General features: G+C 29.7%; 2 protein-coding genes across 4 annotated transcripts in view; one reads left to right on the forward strand and one right to left on the reverse strand.

Annotated features, from left to right (window-relative positions):
• LOC142326747 (sodium channel protein Nach-like) overlaps positions 1 to 578 on the forward strand; it is a 37,437-nt gene extending 36,859 nt beyond the window's left edge. Inside the window, exon 10 of the mRNA XM_075369425.1 lies at positions 230 to 578. Coding sequence (XP_075225540.1) covers positions 230 to 531 — 302 coding nt within the window. The 3' untranslated portion in view covers positions 532 to 578. The remainder of the gene's footprint in view (positions 1 to 229) is intronic.
• The window catches only part of LOC142326748 (WW domain-binding protein 4), a 137,584-nt gene continuing 118,508 nt past the window's right edge, over positions 508 to 19,583 (reverse strand). For 2 of the 3 annotated variants that reach the window (XM_075369428.1, XM_075369430.1), the window contains one exon: positions 6,280 to 15,515. In XM_075369428.1, coding sequence (XP_075225543.1) covers positions 15,302 to 15,515 — 214 coding nt within the window. In that variant the 3' untranslated portion in view covers positions 6,280 to 15,301. Of the gene's footprint in view, positions 1,805 to 6,279; positions 15,516 to 19,583 lie in introns of those variants that run through there. The other variant, XM_075369429.1, reaches the window with a different exon arrangement.

The raw sequence follows: 19,583 nt of genomic DNA on the forward strand, positions 1-19,583 counted from the left end.
TATGCTACTTAAACGAAATGTCTGAACTGCTATTTTGAAGTGCACTATGTAGGAACTGAAAGCATCAAAGTTCAATACTATATACGATGGAAACGAGATAGAATGAATTCGATTATACAGATTAGATTTAATCTAAATATGATTAAGATAACTAAAAATTTAGAGTGAAGCAAAACTTTTCAGCCTACCCATAACATAATTATAATTACAGATTGTTTATTTTTTCCAGTATCAATGGGTGGTGCTACAGGATTATTTGTTGGGGCAAGTATATTAAGTTTTATTGAAATAATTTACTATTTCACATTTAGATTATGTCATCAACAAAAACAAAAAGTAAATATCAATAGCAATATTATTAATAATAATAAAAATCCAAATAATGTTACCAAAAATACCATTAAAAGTTTTAATCCTAGAAATAACCGAGCAGGTCAGGTAGTGCAAGTAAGAAGGATAAAGGTAAATCCACAACAAAATCATTTAACAAAAATGCAACAGCAGCAGCAGTATTTATCATTTTATTACTGATTGTAGTTAAAAATTTTATGTTGAAATTTAAATAATAAATAAATCAGTTTTCATATAATAAAAAAATTGTTTTTCTTGAATACATCCCAATTATTATCATTGGCAACCTTAACTATTGAGATATTCACCTGCTCTAATTGTTTTATTTAATTTTTATATTTTAACTTTAATTAATCCAAATATCTGTTTTAAGAGCTAAAAAACTGCATTGGAAAACAAAAAGTTAACATATCTATTCATTACTTAAAACGCCAAATATTTATCATAGATATGTACTGTAAAATTTCATACTACAGATCCTTCTGTTTTTATTTTCATTTTTTCATGTTCGTAGTTCATGAAGGTTATGCTTGTTCTGTTTTCCATATGCTTCAATAAAAAATCTATGATAATTATAGTTCTACTTTATTATTATGAATTAAGTTAAAAACTTATGTCATTACTTTATTTTATTTACATTTCCAACATTATGAATACACTGACAATCCATTTTTAGTTTTCTTTATCAACATTGGTTTTCTTAGAAAACTGTACTAAACCAACTAATAGGACAATGAATATTATACTTCTGTTTACACATATTACTTCATTTTATGCCCTTATCTGATTCAGAAAAACGTTCATAAGAATTCCAATTTTTATCATTTATTTAAAAAAAATATTTTTTGAGTTTTTTAATTAACAAATAGATATGTTAACTTTTACCATGAAAAATGTATATTTATAAAGTTCAATGCTTTTTTTATAATTTTAAATTAATTATGCATTGTCTATGCAAAATTTGTGTGTTCATTTCTTGATTAGATATGTCATTCTGTGGTTACGTAATAGTTATTTCAACCAGGCAATCACTCCAAATCAATTAAAATATGATGTTTTAGAACTATTAAGTCCATATGTGAAGACTGCACAAATAAAATACATTCTGTATGAAACTAATAATTGTTTCTTGTAAATCCTGAAAACCAAAATCAAATCTCAATGGACAAATCTTATGCCATTAAAACATAGGCATAACCACGATGGGGCGCTTGCCCTCCTGGTTCATTTAGTCGAATGAAAAATTATAGATCAATAGATGGGGGGAGAGTTCTCTGGTGAATGACTGGGGAATTGGCAGTTCAAGGTCTGGATGGTCTCTGGTAAAACTTGAAGATTATAGAATGTTCGAGGTTGGATTTAGCAGAAATGTTCTAGTACCTTCTGTTCCCTATTTAAGTGCTGCAATCAGTGCGAGTGAGTTGGCACATCTCAACTAGTTCAGACTGCAATCCTATAACAATAGCAATCTAAATGAATATTAGAAACGTTTTTAGCACGAAAGGTATGTATCTCTATATCATTTTCATTTGAGTTAATGAATTGCAAAACCATGCAAATTAAAGCAACCTAAACTCTTCAGGAAATGTGAAGATTGTTTTTTTGTTTATAATAATAATAATGATGATTTTGATGTTGTCTTGATTATTCAAATTTTAAGAAAACTCATACAATACTAAATAAGGAAATAATAAGTATATCACACTCCAATAACTTTAAATAATGATTGTTGCTTAATTAGATGGTTTTGAATTTTGAAATGGTTGATTTTGCAACTAGCTGTTTCTGCTAGTTGCAAATAATAAAACAAATTTGTACAAAATAACAAATAAAAAATACCATTCAATAATAAAAAAACCATTAAAAGTTCAACAGCAAATAAATAGTGAATGGTTAAAAATTCATAACAGTCCAATTTTTGTTGTGATCAAGTTCAATCACTAAAGAAGTTATGTTAAACACAACACAATCTTGACACAAAAATGTCTAACCTCAAATCAGAACCATGTTGGTTCACATTAATTTCATTCTGTTCACAGCCACAGCCTATTAGATTTGACTATTCCACCAGTTTCTTTTTGTTTTTCCCTACATATTCCACTAGTACACTTTTGTAGAAATGAAAAAAATTTATGTTTGTAAATTTAAAAAAATTACAATTAGATGGTTTTGAAACTCATCAACTAATATTTAGGTTAAGAAAATTTTTCATGAACAAAACAAATTTGATTTTCAAAATGCTTTATTTAACTTTGTGAAAAATTATTGTATGGAGACAATAAAAAAAAAAAAAAAAAACATTTTTAAGCTTGAAGTTTCTAATAGTCTATTCAGAAGCTTAAATCTTAGTTGTTTTAATTTTTTTAGAAGTATAGTAGTAGTTATTTATTTTCTTTTAGGGAGACAAGAGGAAGCAACCACATAAAAGTAGTAGCAAAAGTGATAGTGGCGGAGTTGAGATATCGAAGCAGAATGTTGGTGAAAAATCAAGTGGATCTTCGCTACCATCTGGTTCTCGTATACAGGATCAAACATATTTTGATGATGAGGGTCATAGGCTTGGACGTTCATTTAGTATGACCTCATCTAAAAAATGGAAGTTTTAAAAAGCTGTTGGTCACCAACTCCAAGTTATGACTTTGCTAAGAATGCTGTGCAATTAAAAAGAAAATTCAAATACAGCTAGTTGGCGGATTATGCTCCTTGGCTGGCATATTTCAAGAAATTAAAGGGCGTGTTGTGCATTTACTGTGTGTTGTTTCTACCAATTAATGTGCATGGTGTCTTGGGTTCTTTAATAGCAAGGGCCTTTACTCACTATAAAGACATGCACAAATTTGCAAAATCTCACACATCATCCAGTGGCACAAATCAGCGGCCACAACAGCAAAATGCTTTGTTGAAAGTATACATGTTGATGTACAGCTGATTTCTGTTCACAAACAAGAAAATTTTTGCATCAATAATTTTGATTGTGATGTTTTGTGCTACATGATCTACCTTGGAGGGTCAAAGAAAATCATGAAGGAGTTTTTGAAGAATTGATCAAACTCAAAATTGATTCTGGTGACCACATTTTAAAAGAGTACAGAAAGGGCACAAAAAATGTCACATACTTGTCACCACAGATTCAATATGAAATAATTGGCTTATGTGGTGATGACATCACTACTGAGTAAAGAAAGCATGTGCTTATAGTATCCTGGTAGATGAGAGCAGTGATATATCAGGGAAAATGCAACTTTCCATTGGGGTTAGATTTTTTGACAAAGAAAAGATGATGGTTTGGAATTTATAGGTTTTGTAGAGTTGACTGAAATGGATGCAAAATCTGTAGCATCTGCAATTAAAAACTTGTTGTTTTTCTCATTTTGAGTTAAGTTGTCTCGTTTCTTCCACTCTTTGGTAACGTAATGTTTATCCCTAGCTTGGCTGTCACATTCGCAAAGAAAACACATGCACTTAGTATAGCGTAACTGCATGCTTAACAAAATAGCTATAACTTTCAAATCACCATATATGTTCCAGCTATGTTTTTTATAATTTATTTTTTCAAGAATGTCTTTCATCACATTGTATGTCTCTTTCCAATTAATGATTTATTGGTATCAAAAGATATTTGTTACTGTTGTGTAGTAGAACCACCTTTAAAATATACTTGGATGAATCTATGAAAAGGCACCAGTCTTCAGGTTTATGAATTTGTGCAACAAAAGCTCATCAATATTTGTGCAATAAACCAAATTATTTTCATCAATAAAGTACTGAGAAAGTTCTTTTTGTCACCTTCGAAAGCCCAAAATTTTTGTATTTTTTTGAGGTAAATTTCAACCTTGCAGTCTTGATCCCAACAGTTCAGCTCGATCTTTTAATAAATTTAAATCCCTAACCAAATCATTTAAATCACCTTGTGATATAAGATGTGGCTTATTGGAAGATAATTCAAAATCATTGTTGTCTTCTTCAGTACTGCCTGATTCTTCATCACTGCTTTTGAAACATACATTCACAGGTAGCTCAGGAACTGGAATTATTTCACTGAGAGGAACAGGTCTGATTGCAATGAAGGATATTTTACAGTATTTTTAGATTTTTTAGAAATTGCAGACACACTTGTTAAAGAAAAGTAACAGTCAGTTACATGATCCTATGGTTCATGCCAAATCATAGGTACACCAAATGGCAAAGCCTTCTGTGTACCTTTCAGCCATCCTCTTAGACAGAACAATTAGTGCATATACTATATGAGGAGCACACATCTTATCCTGATCACCAATTTTACACTATACAAATGATAAGCTTTTTTAATTAAAGGTATAATGTTTTTTCTTACTGAATTTACAGGAAAACTCACTACATATATAACAAAATGCATGCAAATCATTTACACAATTTCAAGGCATTGTGACACTGCACTGATAACAAACTTATGTCAGCAATAAACTGAACAAAATTAATCCATTCCTAAATTCGGTGCTTAATACAAACAACACAGCTGTGTTTTCAGCTACATGTTTTGACCTTTCACAGACATGATTAATCTTGTCCATGAAGGCTCACTCTTCAGTATTAGATATGCTGTCATAATATGTGACTATGATATGATTTAAATCTTTGTCTAGTATTGTTTATTTATAGCTTACAAATTATAAATAAAGTTAAACAATAAAAAATGAGCTAGCAAAATACAATATAGGAGCTTAAAATGCTAACTATACATTGAAAAATGAAAAAATCCTTTAATTAAAATTTTTCAAAAATGGTGGGTGATAGAAAGATTCTGAGTTCGTATTCGTTTTCAGCACCAAAAACTGATTAAAATCATGTATCGCACGTTAGGAAACAAAAATTGTGTTTATCAGTGTTATTTTTGGTGTTTTCAAATGTTCAAATAAAACCATTTTTTAACAAAAAATGTTATCTTATTTTTGCCCCCTCACCAGTAAGAAAATCCTGGCTATGCCTATGCATTAAATATTCATTGATATAATATCCATTATTTTATTTTTATTTTTTTAATAATAAAAAGGAATGGTGTTTGCAGCATTTATGTCTATAGATAAAAAAGAGTTTGTGTCTTTAGACAACCGAGCCAGAGTAGAATATTCTAACATTGAACTCACTATTAGACATAACAGTCTAATTATGTTAAACAAAACCAAGATCAATTCTGATTATGTTTTGGTTTGATATACACATCTCACAACTTTAAAAATTGTTTTCATTAAAAACTTAAATGAAATAAAAAATTACATATTTCTTAATAACATAGCAAGGATTAAGCAAGAAAAGATCTGTCAATGTATAACTAAACTAAAATTCAATGCTTTTAATTTATTCCACTCTGAAGTTTTGGTATGCTCTGTAAAGTTAGAAACTACAGAAAATTAACAAAACAAAATTCTTTAACTACATTTATAAGATAATAAAAAAAATTATTCCATTTTATACAAATTATATTTTCGCAAAGAAATCCAAAATTATCAATTTTTGCATTTTTCAGCATCCTTCAAAGATTTAAAATACACATATATGCATCCTAAATTATATAGCAGAGTGAAAATATATAAAAAAAAATATTCCCAGCAACTTGTGATGAAAAATTTTTCAACTGCTGTCAAAGATCTCTCTTTTTAGTAATAGAAATTTGAGGTCACACAATGACATGTCAATTCACAGTCCTATTTTACAATACATTTTTATTTATCACAAACATTTAAATTCCAATTCAAAAAAATCTAATTCCCAATTATAATCAAATTATATTGTATTTTTTAACATGTGAAAATGTAATCCTAGTCAGGATTTGAACCCACCCACAGCTGAATGAAAAGCAAAAACCCTAAACTCCACCGTGGAGGTAGGTTTGATTATGGCTAATAAACAACAGTGATAAGCATTATAAACTTAATTCAATAATTAAAAAAATTTTTAAATAATGGCTTTATTCACAGATATACGGATTACTTATTTAGTAACTTACAGATTATTTACTAATATTTTGTAAAATTTAAGAATTTTTACATATAAAATTGTACTATAATAAATGAACAAACAGATCAGAGGAGACTGTAAGAGGCCTGGCTTTACCTATCAAGTAAACATGTAAACTACATGTTATATCAAGTTCGATGTAAAGTACATAGGTAGAGTTGCCTTCCATGTAGTCATTAGTTATCAGATTGAAATAGTGGTTAGTTAACACATTTCCAATGGACAACACATCAAGGATGTGGATTTTTTCTTGAAGAGTTTGCTCTAATGAATTATACTATTAAACTATAATATTTCATTAAAAATTCCTCTTTTCTCTGTGAAGTAATACTTTCAACTTTATCTGAAGTACAATAAAAAAAAGTTATACTTAAAAACAAAATGATTTTTACTACTGGTTCACTAATAATTTTATTTAGTAAAGTCTTTATCTAGAATGGAGGCAGCATTCTAATACTCTGCCATTTTTCAGTGACCAGGCTTTAAAAAAATACTGGATATAATAATGTTATATATATTTTATTTACAACAAATATCATAAAACTCATTCATAATCTTGTTTACAAGATTATTACATCAAGTTTTTCCAACTGATGTCTCTTTTAATAAAATTGTATTAAATCTTTAACATAAAGGTAAACAACATGGTAATAGGAAAAAATTAGTGTAATACTATAAAACATAAGTGTGAGCATTAAAAGTTTATTTCTAGAAGAAATTAAATTAATGGATAAAATGCCCAAAATAAAAATATTAAATGAAGATTGGATTTTTGAAGAAGAATTATTTAGATATAAAATGAATAAAATGTTTTTTAAATTGCAAACCAAAATATAGAGCAAGAGGTATTATATAAATTAAGCAAGAAATAGAGTGCTTAGAACATTGTAAATTGAATATCGTTTCAGCTGATCGACTACTAGTAAAATGTAAATATAATGACTGTGTATTTAATATTATCAGTATTAATAGATTAAAAATGATAATGAAGATGAAATTAGTTCAATTTATGCTGGTGGTATAAATACTGATATTTTCAAGAATGATTGAAAGTAAATCAGTTATAAACAGAATTTGGTGATACTTGATTTGGGAACTGATCATGCATTAATTAGGTTAAGCTAAATAATTTTATTTTCAATAAGACTAAAATAGAATTAATGAGATCATATGTCGATACAAATAAAATTAAAGCATAACTTCAAGTTGGGATAATATTTTTCAAATATATAATCTTTTGTTAATGTTCTGATAAAAAAAAATGGATATGGCAAAAAATCCATTGATAATGATAAGGAGAATATGCTCCTATAAAACCATAGGTGATCGTAGATTTAAGAAAATACATATGTTGTATAAGAAAATGAAGATTCAACCAGACAATATAAAAATTAAGAATTTTAAATTCAGGTTAATAGATTTTTTTTAAATCAGAGAAAGATATATTTTTTAAGGAATTGATTGTAAATAGTAGAAATAATACTGAGCTATGGTTGAATGTAAATGATCTATTAGGGGAAGTAAAAAGAGTACTGATGGTGAAATAGACTGCATAAAACTAGACAATGGGAACAATATATCAGGTAAAGGTTTATTTTTTGGGAATAGCAAATGAAATAAAAAAAGACCTGGAACTTAGTACTGAAAACATAGATAATAAATATAGTAGATACTTAGTAATGATGTAGAACCAAGAAACTATTCCATGTTTATGAGATCCACAAATAATGTATTGAATGTAATAAAAATTATGAAAAATAAGAAATGAACAGGGATAGGTTATACAACAAAAATAATAAGTGATTTTTATTGTTACTGTACTGGTGCATCTATTCAGTAAGAGCATGTCAACAGGTAAATTTCAACAAATTTCAAAGGAGAGGACAAAAAGAACATTAGTAGTAATTTATAAACCAATTTCACTACTGTCAAAAGTTTTAGAAAAAAATAGACAAAACTAGATTGCTTGATTTTCTTGATAAAACAAATTTTTCAGTGAGATCAGAATAAGTATAGTCTTCGAAAAGGGTAGAAATACTGAACTTGCTGTACTACTAATAATAAGTAGTAAAAATAAAGGATATCAAGCAACTGGACTGTCTCTAGATATGAGGAAAGCTTTTGATATAGTTGATCGTAAAATATTGTTAATAAATTGTGAAAAACTGGAGATATAGGGCTTTGTAATAATTTGTTTGAATTTTACCTGGAACATAGGATTCAACAAGTGAGAATAAGCAACAAAGTAAGTTCTCAAGAGGTTCTAAAACATGGAATACCACAGGATTCTGTACTTGACACTATACTGTTGATTATTTCCATACATAAATTATCTATATAACAGAATTTTCTAGGGTAGAATAAGAACATTTGCTGATGATATAGCATTTAATTATGAAGCTAAGGATGTGAACATAAAAAAAGGATATCCATGAGACCTGATTAGAATTAGATGGTGGTTAACCAAAAATGAAATAAGATTAAATGTAGTAAAAAGTAATTATTCAATTTTTCAATTAGAAGGTGTACCCAACTATTTAGAAAACATTAAATATCATAATTTAGATTGACTGCATGTTAAAAAGACTTTGCTTATGTCCAACAACAAGTTAACATGAAAAAATATTTAGAAGTGATTCTTAGATGTAAATATCACATGACTGATCATTTTAAAACATTAATAAATAATTAGGTGGACGTATTCATAAATTTTATTTTTTAAAGAATTTTTATCCTCCAAAGATATATCAAGATTAACATATGGTCTGTCATGTTGAAGAGAAGCATATTACGGAAATATAGAACCAGTATTTATTGTTCAGAAACTCATAATTAGATTAATTTCAAATAAATAAAAAATCTACTGAATCTAGATCAACTTACAAAATCTTTTCCCCTTTTGAAAAAAATTTACTACTACTTTGCTCCTTAGGTATTTGTTTATTTATAAAGTTTTAAGGAGAAGCCTGAATATAATAGAAGCATGAATAATAAGAGTTAATAGAGATGGCAAAAGATATAAAAAAATCATGCAGAAAAAACACTTTTATGCTACCCAAAACAAGACTTGAATTTTAGAAACTTTTCTACACTTCTTTATATTAAAACTTACTCCCCGAAGAATCACGAAACTGTATCAAAAAACTAAATTTAATGCAAAATTATTCTCCTGGTTATTTGAAGCAGATAATATGGAAATTGTTATTTGATTAATATAATGCAATGCTTTATGGAAATTACTGTAAAAAAAGAAAACAGGATTCTGTTTAATGGTGTAAAGTATGCTGACAGCACAATTAATTAATTAATTGATTAACAAAATGCAATGTTTTATGGAAATTACCATAAAGTAAGAAAAGAGGATTATATTGAATGGCGTATGCTGACACCACAAATTAATTACTTTAATTTATAGATTTTTTAGTTACTTTTAATTTTGATGGCAATCCCAAACACAAAATACTCTACAGAGCATCTGTGGCCAACCCATGGCATGCAGGGTCACAGAAAGTGGCACATGGAAGATATAGAATTAAAAACATTTTTGGAATGTCAACTTTGAAAAAAAGTCTGCCATAATTTGAAAACATAACACCAAAATAATTAATACTCTATATCTACACTACAATAATTACTTTGTTTTCAACAGAGTACATGACTATTCAGACTACATTTAATACAAACATTCTTTAGTTGTGACTGTTTGTAAAGTTAACACTTATGAGTTGCCAGTATCTATATAATTTTTATATCTTTTGAATTGTTATAATTGCATTGCTTTACAAAGCAATGCAAATATATTACTTGCACTGTCTACCAGGTATGTCTGGTAAATGGCACCAGTAATATGGGTGCCCAATAGGTTTGAAAACTTGCCGTTGTCTTGGGTAACATGAACAGTAGTCGTATGAAATCAATTTCATATCAGATTTAGATGAATTTTACTTTAATTTTTGTGCATGTTTAAATTTTTCTTGTATATGTATCAAAATAAGCCACTTACTTCAAAATGAAAATACATTTTATTTTCATCTAATACATTTCTCTTTGTAAATTCAATAATGCGTGGGAGAAACTCTTTTTGTTTAATAATCAAAATACATCTAACCCAGTTTGTTAAATTTGTAGTGATAGTGAAGCAGTATCCAAAAAATTTAACTTGAAGCAACATTTCAAGCAAAACCATGACAATTTTAATGCAATGTATCCTCTCGGTTCATCTTAACAAAATTCGTTAACAAAAAAAAGAAAAATGAACAATTAATTTCAATGGTCAAAGCTTCTTATGAAATTTCTTTACTTCTAGCATAAAAAAGAAACCTTACTCTGATGGGGAAGAAATGATCAAATCTAGTCTACAAATCTTTGCTAATTATGCTTCTGATGCAAAAATTAAAAGTAATGGTGTAACAAATTGCCCTTTTGTGAAATACAAGAATGCGTTGCATAGGTGATTTGGCTATGAACATTAATATGAAAATTGTGTCTGCATTAGCCTCATGTAAATATTTCTCTTTAGCTGTTAAAGAGAGCACTGATAATATTGACAGTGTTCAATTACGTACTTTTGTGTTATATCAATGAAAATTTTGATGTTATTGAAGAACTTTTAGACTTGTAATTAATAACAATGAGAGGCCAACACATCTTTAATGAAATTAAACCAGTCACTGAGAACCTAACTTACAATGGGATATTTAAACAGTATATGCACGGAAGGAGCCCCAGCCATGATCAGTAAAAATAAAGGTTGTTTATTATTACTTGGAAATTACTTGAAAAGAGACATTTTTAAGTATCACTGCATACTGCAGAGGATGACACTTTGGCTAAAGTTATGAATTTAGCTAGCATTCTTGATCCGGCAGTTTGGGGTATAAACAGGAATTGATCCCGAAAATTTTGTTGCCAAAAATTTTGTTGCTAGTTTCCTGAAGAAGTGGAAGAAGATGGTAAATTAATTTTGTGTAATGTACACTGGCTTTCAACAGGCAAGGTGCTTGACAGACTTGCATTTTTGAGCAAGCATCTTGCATTATTTAGAAGAAAAAAGTGAACTGCACAATGATTGCTTACTTCTAAAAAATGAAAATTGATTGTGGGATCTGGCATTTCTTACACACATTATGGAACATTTGGATAATTTAAATGTAAAACTACAAGATAAAGATTGCTTGTGTCCGATATTATTTAGTTCTATCTATATCATCTTTTATAGTTAAACTTTCTCTTTTTTTAACGATTTCAAACGAAACGAATGATAGAATTAGTGATCAAAATTGACAACCTTCATAATTTTCATAGGTATGAAAACTTAATTTCTAAATTAAGTCTCATTTGAAACAAGATTTAATGATTTCCAAAAATATAATAAAAATATTGATCTTTTTACAAACCCCTTTTCTATTGCTATTGAAGAATTGTGCCGCTACTATTCTGAAATTGATCTTCAGCACCATAATTTTCTTAAAAACAAATTTAAGGAAGTAACGTCAATTCCTGGTAGTGAAAATTATTGAGTTTAGGAAATTTCTCTCAACTAATGATTTTCCCAAATTTGTACGAGTTTGCTCTGAAATTTTGTTGTAGGTTTGGCTCTACATATGTTTGTGAACAGTTATTCACAATTATTAATATGATAAAGGAAAATATAAAATTACAGGAAGTTTAAGGAGAATTTAGTGGTACATAAGTTAAAATATATAATGTGTTAAATAAGGATATTATACTGATTTATAATACGAAAGAAAAGGTTGTTACGTAAGTGTAATATATTGAATAGTTATTCAGAGCAAATAAATTAGAAACTGGTAAATATAGAGGAAGTTGAAGAGGATGAAAAAGGAGACACAATAATGAGATCTGAATTAAATAGAGCATTAAAAGATTTGAATGACAGAAAGACTCCTGGGATAGACAGGATACCTGCAGAATTACTGCACAGTGCAGGTAAAGAAGCGATAAGATAGATTATACAAATTGTTGTGTAATATCTATGAAAATGGGGAAGTTCCATCAGACTTCAAAAAGAGTGTTATTGTAATAATACCAAAGAAAGCAGGAGAAGATAAATGTGAAGAATATAGAATACAATTAGCTTAACCAATCATGCATCAAAAATGTAAACTACAATTCTGTACAGAAGAATTGATAGTAGAGTGGAAGAAGTGTTAGGAGAAGACCAATTTGGTTTCAGGAAAGGTATAGGGACAGGGGAAGCAATCTTAGTGCTCAGATTAATAGTAGAAGGAAGATTAAAGAAAAGAAAACCATGACATTTATAGACTTAGAAAAGGCATTTAATAACAAAGACTGGTATAAAATGTTGAGAATTTAAAAAAAATTAGGGCTCAAGTATGGAGATAGAAGAATTGCTAACATTTACAGGAACCAAAATCCAGCAGTAATATTGAAAGAGCATAAGAAAGAAGTAGTAATAAAAAAGGGAGTCCAGCAAGGATGTTCCCTATCCCCGTTACTTTTTAATCTTTACACAAAACTAGCAGTTAATGATGTTAAAGAACAATTTAGATTCAGAGTATCAGTGCAAGCTAAAAAGATAAGATGCTATGATTTGCTGATGATGTAGTAATTCTAGCTAAAAGTAAAAAAGATTTAGAAGAAACAATGAATGGCATGGATGAAGTCCTATGCAAGAACTACCGCATGAAAATAAACAAGAACAAAACAAAAGTAATGAAATGTAGTAGAAATAAAGTAGCTGGACCACTGAATAAAGGACAAGAAAAAACTATGAGGTGGTAGAATTTTGTTATTTGGGAAGTAAAATTACTTAAAGATGGATGAAGCAGGAGCAATATAAAATGCTGAATAGCACAGGTAAAACAAGCTTTCAGTCAGACACATAATCTGCTTACACTAAAAATTAATTTAAACATCAGGAAAACATTTTTGAAAGTATATGTTTGGAGTGTAGCTAATATGGAAGTGAAACTTGGATGATTGGAGTACCTGGGAAGAAAAGATTAGAAGTTTTTGAAATGTGGTGCTATAAGAGAATGTTAAAAATCATATGGGTGGATTGAGTGATGTTAAAAATCATATGGCAAACTGAAGAGGTGTTGTGGCAAATTGATGAAGAAAGAAGGCATTTGGAAAAATATAGCTAAAAGAAGAGACAGACTTATAGGCCACATCTTAAGGTATCCTGGAATAGTCACTTTGATATTGGAGGGACAGGTAAATGGGAAAAATTGTACAGGCAGGCAACGTTTGAGTATGTAAAACAAATTGTTAGGATTGGATGTAGGAGGTATTCCAAAATCAAACGACTGTTACTAGATAGGGAATCTTGGAGAGCTGCATCAAACCAGTCAAATGACTGAAGACAAAAAAAAAGAAGATAAAAATACATTCCAATCAAAGCTAACTGATTCTCATTTAAAAAACTTGTTACAGTTGGCTTCTTCAAAAATCAGCCCAGATATAAATGAAATTGTACAGACTTTGCAAATTCAAAAACCTTATTAGAGATAGTTTCCTTTCTGTTGAAATAGTCTGCCGCTGAATTAATTTTACAATTTATAATTATACTTCATAACAGAGTAGCAATGTTAACATTCAAGTGTCAATAAATCATTGTTAAAATTAAATATTTTGACTTCATTTTTTTTAAATTTTTATTATTGTTAAGTCAACATAACTGAATATATATTTTTTTATTAATATTACATTAGCATCATAAATTTGTACAATAACTAATTAAATTTAAAAAAAAATCTAATATGAAATATGTTATCTGTGTACCTGTAACCATCTAAATAAAAGTTATTTTGAACAGACAAGTTTTTTGTTTAATTTTTTTCATTTTTGTTACTGCCTGATGTATTATGTAGGGTAATATTTAATAAAATAAAAGTTTTTTAAGAAAATTATCACATAAGACATACGTTAAGTCATAAGCTTAAAGATAAAGGAAAGGTGGAGAGTGGAAAGAACTTATCATGAAAGTGGACTCTTAAGATTCAACGCTCAAAATGTGGCACCTTATTGAAAAAGGTTGGCCAAGGATGCTGTAGGGGATATGTTTAACTTTGTGTTGCATTTCAAAGATAATGTATTATGTAAAATAAAAACTTGAGAAACAGATTATCATAATTATTTATAAATTGTGATTATGCACTAATTTTGTTCTGTTTAATTCAACATAGTTACATTATAAATGGTATTTATAGCATGTAAGGATTGCAATGATACAATCAAATCCAGAACCTTTTGGATGAAAGCCAAAAACCATTCTCCACAGAAACTGGAATGTTCAGTCATTTAGGCGGCCATGAATTATATCACTTCTAGCAATTTGAGCTACAAAATGAAATTCTTAAAAAGAATTCTTCGTTATTATTTATAAAGATCTATTTGACAACATTTATTAAATCCAAGCTATTTATTTATAAAATTTTCCCTGTTTTTATGTATTAAAAACAGGAAAAAATTTCTTTGAATCAAAAGCATGGTTCTAGTAATCTGTAATTAAGGTTGCACAAAAGGTTCTGTTGGACATCGTGTTGCAGGTAAGCCAGACCTCTGAATTCTAACAATAAAGAATAAAAATAACATTATTCAAAAACATTAATACATTAAAAAAAAAACAAAACAAATTGAATCGCAAGTGAAGTGTACTCATAATCAGTTAACTGAGTTAATACAGAACACTTGGTCATCTGGAATGAAAGTATAGCACTGAGACTGGAAGAGAGAACTTTTATCAGTACACAAATTTTATGGATAGGATAACTTGACTGAACTGCAAGTAACATTTTTTAACGCAATAAAAAAAAAATTTCCTCATTTAAAATTAGAACTGAAAGCTTGATTTATGGAAACTTCCTTTACAAGGTAAATATAAAATAAATATTATTAGGAAGGGAAAAAATATATATATATACATCTACACTTTGTCATAAAATGCACACACCCACACTATGCTGGCAACTTATTCATACTCATCATCAAATTTTCGTCTTATATTCCCTTTATTCGAATTGAATTTTCTCTTCTTAAAAGTACTTGGCCCTTGTTCTTCACTCCCTAAAGTGGTTATAGTCTTTTCTTTAAATTTAATTTGCGGTTGCTCTGCTTCCATGACAGGGACTTTAATTTCTACATACTCTTGTTCAGGTAACTGTAAATCAACTGGTTCTGGTATTCTGAAAAAAATAAACAATGTATCAAATGTAACAAAATTATCATAAAACAAATTTAACTCATTCTGAAACAAATTTATCATGAAATTTATCTAATTCTGGTCAATAATATTTCCATTTTCCTACGAATTATGAATGGGATGAGCAGCCAATACATGAAGGTACATTGAAGTACTCCTTTGGATGGGGTTATTTGCCTCACTTTGTGATAGTCCCTTGGCAAGTTGAATCCCTTTTATACTATGAACACATTTTCTTAAAGGGTATACTGTGAGATTTTGGCTAGATGCTTACCAGATCTATGTTAATAATGTCTCCAATGGGACCTTCATCATTATAGTATCATTAGTGTCTCTGTCGCTTGGTGGCACTTTATTCATGGACTTGGTCATCTGGAGGGACAGAGACAGACACACACACACACACACACACACACACACACACACACACACACACACACACACACACACACACACACACACACACACACACACACACACACACACAGAGAGAGAGAGAGAGAGAGAGAGAGAGAGAGAGAGAGAGAGAGAGAGAGAGAGAGAGAGAGAGAGAGAGAGAGAGAGAGAGAGAGAGAGAGAGAGAGAGAGAGAGAGAGAGAGAGAGAGAGAGAGAGAGAGAGAGAGAGAGAGAGAGAGAGAGAGAGAGAGAGAGAGAGAGAGAGAGAGAGAGAGAGAGAGAGAGAGAGAGAGAGAAAACACCTCAAAGGACACCATTTTAGAACAGTAGAAAACATAAAACAAAATGTAACTGACCATCTGAAGGATATTCTGGTTTCCGAGTTCCAACACTGCTATGAAGAGTGGGAAAACCATTTGAAGCATTGCATGGCTTCCCAAGGGAATTACTTCGAAGGTGATAAGAGTCCATGTATAACTGAATTGTAAATAAAAAGTTTTTCTGAACCAGTCTCATTACTTTATTTAGAGACCTCGTATATATACACGGGGTGTTTATAAAAGAATTCCTTGGTTCCAAAAAATCATAATGAATGGAATTAGTTAAAACATTTGGTTTTCATATTTATGTTTGTAATATTATTAAGTTTTTTATTGCAAAAATTTGTCATGGTTGGCACCATTGTGTGACCTTCACTGGGTATCCAGTCAACAGCCCCACTCTCAGTCATGACGATACTACAGCAGAAAGCTCAATGCGTGATTTGGTATTGAAACAAGATTGGTTATCACAGTTCAGTATAATTATCGACATGAATGTGGTGGTGGTGCACCTATGAATAAAACAATACTAGTGGTTTAGTCAGTTTAGGAAACAGGATCTGCCTTAAAGGGCAGGCCACCTGACAGCAGGCTGTCCATATCTGAACAGAATGTGGTACAGATTTGAGCATCTTGTGTGTGTGGCTGGAAAAAGTCATTTGCAAGGCACAGTTTAGAGTTAGGAATACCTAAATCTACAAAGTACAAAATGGTGCGAAACAGATTTAGACTATGTGCAAATAAGAAACAATTTTTACATGAAACAAACCCAATGACAAAGTGAAAAGATTGGAGTTTGCAGCTTTAATGCTTAACAACAACATTGATGCAAATGAGGACTGCCTGAAATATGTCACGTTTTAAGATGAGGGGCAACATACCACATTAGAGGGTCAATAAACGGACAAAATTGTAGGATTTGGGGATCAGAGCCACTGCTGAGATTATTGAACATCAGCATGACTCCGAAATTAATGTTTGGTGCAGAGTGATGAATGACTGTATTGTGGGCCCATCATTTTTGTAGGAAGCATAATTATTAAGAATATTTTCTGTGATATGTTTGAACTTTCCACAGATTGGTGATACTGAAGAAAAAAAGGATTAATTTTCTATCAGCTAGCTGACACACTCTGCTGCATTACAGCAACAGTGGGTTAGAAGAGGATGACCAATAACATGGCCACCAAGAAGCCCAGACATGACCCCACTAGATTTCTTTTTATGAGAGCATGTGAAAAACATTGTTTATTTGGAGAAAATTCATGATATCAACCACCTGCAGGGGAGGATTGTTGTGGCAGTATTACACCTGACATACTGGCGAGTGGATTACCATTCGACGTGTGCAGGGCAACAAATGGTACACATATCAAATGGTATTAAACACCAAAAAAGACTTCAGACTTTACCCTTTCAGATTACTCATATAAATAATCCTTTAAATATAATCCTCTAAAATTAAATAACTCCACACGATCTTAACTGGAATAATTTTATTAATGTTATCATATAATAAATTATAATAATTTAATAATATTAATATTGAAAAATAAATTCCATTGTTTTTCCATGTTTTTTGTTTAATGGACAGACACTGGATATTAAACGAGCTGTTTTTTTTTTTTTTAAATTTACTTAACAACAATAAATTATTCTATCAGATAATAAAAACATTAATAAACTACAGCAGCTGCTCAAAATGGTGACCCTCATTCAAAATAAATGCATCCAGGTGTTTTTCATTGACTACTGAACTCTTGGTGACCCTCATTCAAAATAAATGCATCCAGGTGTTTTTCATTGACTACTGAACTCTTTCAAAGATGCCAAGTGTCTTACGAATCCTCTCAAAATCATTTAGAATTCTTGTGTGCAATTTCTTCTATTTTTCTATCCACCATAGTGGTGAATACAAGTGTCTTTAAATGGGCCCATTAGATAAAGTCTAGAGGATTGAGATCGGGAGACCTTGTGACCATGCTACTGGGCCTTCTTGACCAATTCATCTGTTTGGATATGCTTCATTTAGGTGATCTTGAACTTGTAATCTTAATAAGCCATGTCCAATTATATTATTATTTAAATATAAATATAATATATTTTATATGGTGGCTTAATAAGCCATCATCCAACATGAACCATGTTTTTTTGCATGTGTTTAGTGATAATATTTGAGTAAAAGTGGAAGACCAACCATCAGGAAATGTAAATATCATTCACCATTGAGTATTTCAGGTAAAAAAACAGACAAATAAGTGATCACCCAGAATTCCAGCCCAAAACGTTTATAAAAAACTGTTATTAGTGACAGTTCTTGAAATGGCATGAGGGTTTCCAATTGACTACATGCGCAGTTTGTGGATATTAAGAATGGCTGATCTTGTAAATTTGGCTTCATCGGTAAAAAAAATATTCAAAATATTTGGATTTGTACATTTTCAGATAAGCCATCAGCATAGCTGAACACAGTGAGTATAACATCAAGGTAAAATAGCTTCTGCTCACAGATAGTGATAGGCTTGGAGTTACTGCTCATCCAAAACTTTCCCTTATAATCATTACTAACATTAAACTTCAAGGCCAGCTATCTAGTATGTTTTTGGGATGGTTAGAACCTTCATCTAACATACCCTCATTGAATTCAAGTGCAAATACTGAATGTTGTCCTGATTTACTACATATTTTAGGTTTTAAGCTTCCTATGCCTCTGAGTCAACTTTGAATGGATGAAAATATTGTGTGAGAAGGTAGCACTTGATGAAAGTGTTTTTGATACAGACATTTACATAAACCAGCAGCTGCTATGATATACACAATTAAATTTACATGGCTTCTTTTTTAAATGGATTGAGAGATCAGTTTCATATCAGGTTCAGAGAGTATAAATAAAAAAACCAACCTAAAATGAAATTATTATAAACAGGAATTCCAACCAACCTTGGTCTCAAAAAATATTTTTAAAAACATGATAAATAGAGCAATAAAATACATAAATGATAAAAAAAGAATTGTATAATGAAATAAGTAATATAAAGAACATAATGCCAAATACTTCAATAACATAAACAGTACTACATTATAAAACCCATAAATGAAAATGAAAACGACGAAAATATTTTTATATAAACTACTCCTCCACAAATAAAATTATAATGCTTATAATAATAAAAATTATAAACCTGATAATCATGTAATAAAACATTTAAAATATGATAATAAAATAGTAAAAAAATAAATACAATTCTTCTGGTATTTAGAAAATAAAATGCAATAATTGTGAAAAAATATATATTAGAAAAACAAATAGGACTTTTAAAGATAGATTTAATGA

Source organism: Lycorma delicatula, chromosome 6 (genome assembly GCF_047948215.1).
Source record: "Lycorma delicatula isolate Av1 chromosome 6, ASM4794821v1, whole genome shotgun sequence".
NCBI lineage: Eukaryota > Metazoa > Arthropoda > Insecta > Hemiptera > Fulgoridae > Lycorma > Lycorma delicatula.